The sequence below is a fragment of the Quercus suber genome, unplaced genomic scaffold (assembly GCF_002906115.3).
Source record: "Quercus suber isolate HL8 unplaced genomic scaffold, Cork oak 2.0 scaffold_358, whole genome shotgun sequence".
NCBI classification, from domain to species: domain Eukaryota; kingdom Viridiplantae; phylum Streptophyta; class Magnoliopsida; order Fagales; family Fagaceae; genus Quercus; species Quercus suber.
This window is the reverse complement of record NW_027069810.1, coordinates 771,578-775,838: the sequence shown is the minus strand read 5'-3', so window position 1 is coordinate 775,838 and position 4,261 is coordinate 771,578. Positions and strand designations below refer to the sequence as shown.

At 33.2% G+C, this 4,261-nt stretch overlaps 1 protein-coding gene across 1 annotated transcript; it reads left to right on the top strand.

The window, feature by feature from the left end:
- The first annotated feature begins 2,010 nt into the window (after positions 1-2,010).
- On the top strand, positions 2,011-3,405 carry LOC112017056 (F-box protein SKIP27). The gene is made up of 3 exons (XM_024049523.2): positions 2,011-2,518; positions 2,645-2,719; positions 2,813-3,405. Exons 1-3 carry the CDS (start codon positions 2,273-2,275, stop codon positions 3,065-3,067), a joined length of 576 nt encoding a protein of 191 aa, XP_023905291.1. The 5' UTR covers positions 2,011-2,272; the 3' UTR covers positions 3,068-3,405.
- Positions 3,406-4,261: the final 856 nt, after the last annotated feature.

The window sequence follows — 4,261 nt, the reverse complement described above, 5'->3', positions numbered from 1 at the left end:
ATTTAAAACTAAGAGAATTAGAGTACATCCAAAGATAATTCTTTGGTTAAAGAAAAGAGTTTAGCTCCAGGTCCGGAGCAATCTTCCTCCAACTCACTATATAACAAGAAAAACATTATTTATAAACTGCCGCATAATAAATTGTATCAGAAAGTTCTAAATGAATATGGAGCTAATTTTTTTTTCTTTGGATGTACTCCAATTCTCTCGTTCCTGAAAAAAAAAATCTCAAAAAATTGAAATAATAATAAAATAAAATAAAAAACTAATGATTAGGTTAACAACCAAAAAAATTAGGTACAATATTCCTATAATTTGGGCCCAATTCAAAGCTTAAATATTTATCTTTTTATGAGTGAAACCCGTAAATCAATAAAATCTTCTAAAAATATAAACTCAAATTCTACCCATAAAAACAATACCCATTGCCCAAAGCCTAATATATCTTCTTACAAGTGAAATCCAAGAACAATCCTCAATCTAATAGCTAGATGATATGTTACGCTTAATCTTCATTTATTGGAAGAAGGATGTAATCCTTTTATAACAATAAATGCTAATATTAAAAAAAAAAAGTGAGATTTGATTTCTAAAGATGGCATGAATGTGTATAAACTAGTAATAAATTGAAGTGTTCACTTCAAGTAGCTTTATCAACAAATCATGCAATACATGTAAAGCATAAAAATTAAAGGTTATTGATAGTTGGATGATGTTGTATCGATTTATCAAAATTGTTTTGTCTTTCTTAGATATATTGCATGTCATCTTAAAATTATTTGCTTTTCTAGTTTTTATTATTATTAAATACAATACTATATTTTTTAATAAATTATTTAAACACTGAAAGGAAAAAAAGAAAACTTTAAACTACGTAAAGGATATATCAAAAAATGACAAATTGTTATTGATTTTTACATAAATCTACAATTAACACTACTTCATATTATTTGGTCATCAAAAAAACTGTATATATAAACAAAGTTAAAAAAAAAAAAGTATATAACAAAGTTATTGATAATTTATAAATCCATCAATTTAAAATCAACTTAACAAAATACTTTGAACAAATGTTACATCTATAATACTTTTATTACAATTTCACAATAAATCATAAATTGCATGTTATTACTAATCATTATTAGCAAACAAAAAGAGTAATTTTAATATTTATGAGCCAAGATTAGAAGTAATAACAATTTTTTATTTATAATTTGTAAAAAATCAGAAAAGAGCAGTGTAAAAGCTAGTTAAAGGGTAGTCAAGATACAAGTCCAACTTGTTTTTGCCGCGCAGATTCAAACCATGCAATCAAAGAGATTTGGAGGGACCATCTTTAAAGCTAAGAATCATGGTCATTGACGTGTTGTTCTTCTTCTTCTCTTCTCTTCTCCCAAAAAAAAAAAAAAGAACGAGTCTTTGGCGTGTAGTTGACGGTGAATTTGGATTATCAATTTATCATCATCAATCTAAAACCATCAAACCACCTCAGCCGCCGATTTAGAATACTTTAAAATAACAAGTCAAAACAAAGCCAAATTGGCCACGCCAGTCAACCACCACTCACCTTCTCATCCTGCGTAATTTCCCCTCAATCCCCACCGTTCAAATAAAAAACATCACACGTGTCACATAACTAAGCGCTCTAGTGACGGTCACAATAGCCAAACTTCCAGAACACGGTAGAACCACGCAACGTGTCCAAGAAGATTACAAAGCTAGCCAGCCAGCCAGCCGACTTAGACCGACCATATCGCCACGTCACCACCCTGGTTACTTCCCTATTTCCCTCTCAATCATCGCCACGTGTAACCCAACTCAAACGGCTAGTTTTTAGCCATTTTAACTCTTTAACCGCCAACCCACACGAAGTAACGAAGATTTTTCCATAGAAAACTCCAGTACATTCCTCAAAACGCGTTGATATATTAATTAATTATTTATTTAATTTTTTTTACTGTTTGTACTTTTTTTATTAATTCAAAAAGCACTCTCTCAAAAAATTAAAAATTTAAAAAGCAAGCAAAACACTATCTTCTCCTCCCTCCTTTATATATAAGTGAGTGATAGAAAGGGACACGACAATTTTTTAAAAGCAACTCCGTGGTTGAAGAAAGGCGGTTCTAAGTTTCCATTTTTTCACAGCAACAGAAATAGAAACAGTTATCCAAAAGAGATTTAAGAGTTTAAAGAGTTCGTTTTGTTTTTATTTTCAAAATTTGCTTTCAAAAACAGATTTGTTTTTCGAAACAATTTTTTCTTTTTGAAAACTATGGCGTTGGGAAAGAGATGCGGCAGTTCTTTAAAATCGAAGCGCGTGGTCGGCGGGGAGGAGCTAGGGCTAGGGTATGTGAGGTACGCGAGAGCATTTGGGAGGAAGAGGATTTTGATTTCGAATCATTTCGAGGGTTTGGCGATCGATTCGGCTCCCAAAACGCCGTCGAAGAAAATGTGCGGTGAGAGATTGGGTTTAGATTCTGAAAGGTCTCTTCTCGAAGCCTTGCCTCAGGATATTCTGGTTAGTACCAAATTTTTCTCATTCTCAAAGCTTTTGATTCTGTTTCTGAATCGGATTGAAATTGTTTTTGTTACTGAAATTGGAATTGAAAATTGACATTTCTGGTTTTTTTTTTTTGGTGAGCAGATTAGGGTTTTGTGCGGTGTGAATCATGAGGATTTGAAGCAGCTATTCCACGTTTCGAAATCGATTAGAGAAGCTGTGAGTATTTTGATTTGTAAATCAATCTTTGATTTTTTGTTTGATAATGTGAATAATGGATATTGATATTGATTTTTGTGTATTTAATTGCAGACTCTGATTGCAAAGCAATTGCATTTCGCGTATAGCACGCCATCAAAGACTCGAGCTTTTCGAAGCGCACTTGATTTGGAGAATCCAAGCGAATTAGATGACGAAATTGAAGCTCCGAATGCTCCAAAACAGTTGAGGCCTCGTCAGTCGCGGCTGCCGGAGAAGAAGCTGGCCGATATATCAGTGGCATTGTTCGCTTCTCCAGACGAAGAGCATTGGCCGAGAAAAGCACTATTTATGGAAACAGAGATATGAATGAGAGAGGCTTTGAAGGTTTTTGTAAATAGATTTGGTGTTGTATTTTGTAGTTGGTGTTGTTGTTGTTGTTGTAAATTTGGTTGATTTTGTACACGTACTTGTAAAGAAATCTTTGCAAGCCAAATCTTCAAAAGCTTTCATTGAAGGTGGGATTGGCTTGGCTGTATTTTTTTTTTTACACGAAATTAGTGAGGGGAGAGAGATAGAGAGTCCAGGATTCTAGTTTAAGGGGCAAATCTTGAATCCCTTCTTGTGTCATAAAAATTTGAGTGTGTACAGTTGATTCTGTATACTCTATTTTGAGCTTAATAAAATGAGAAAATTGTTTCCATGGACTTGTTCTGTTTTGTAATCTGTATGCAATTTTCTTTTGTTTCAATGTGTTGCTTGCTAAAGATTAGACCTTTGTTTATTATGATATGCAGCACACTAAAATGTGTTATTTGCAATGAAATGTCCCCGTTTTGCACCTATAAGATATAAGAATTCGACATGGACGGGGTTTTAGTTAATTTGATTGGTAAAATTTTTTATCGTCAAATAATGTAAACTCATGGGTATCTTGATTTGATTATAAAAGGCAATTATGATGGAACGAACCTCATAGATTCCAAATCTCCTATCAAATCTATAGAGTTTTGATATTGGAATCTTGAATGAAATGCTGATTATACTGATATGGGAATGTTTTAGGAATGGACTGTGTGAAAATGCCTACATTGCTAGGTGCACATATTACAAAAGAACAATTGGCGTTCTCGTGTTTTACAAGGCAAAGACAAACACATTGCAAAAAGTCATTATTTTACACGGTTGGAATTTGGTGGAAAGGGGAAATCTGAACAAATACAGATTCACATTTTGATTTTGTTGGGAATTGACGGGACAGAATGTTCTATTGAAAATCTTATCAGGTACAGCTATGGAGGGGATAGTGTCTTACTTTTCCCAGCTGTACCGTGCGCGGTTTACAATCCCAGAAAGCCTATGCAGTGCTCATGTACATTTAAGAATCTCTCTCTCTTTCCTATTGAGTAATTTTCGTTAAATGTCTCTGTACACTGTTATTCTTGTAGGAAAAAAAAAGTTTGTATATTCTTTTAACTGAAACTTGATTAAGAAAAACTAGAGAGGACCATGATCTGTTCACCCTTGATTTTCCATTATTGAGACCTGTTTTCTGCAATTCTT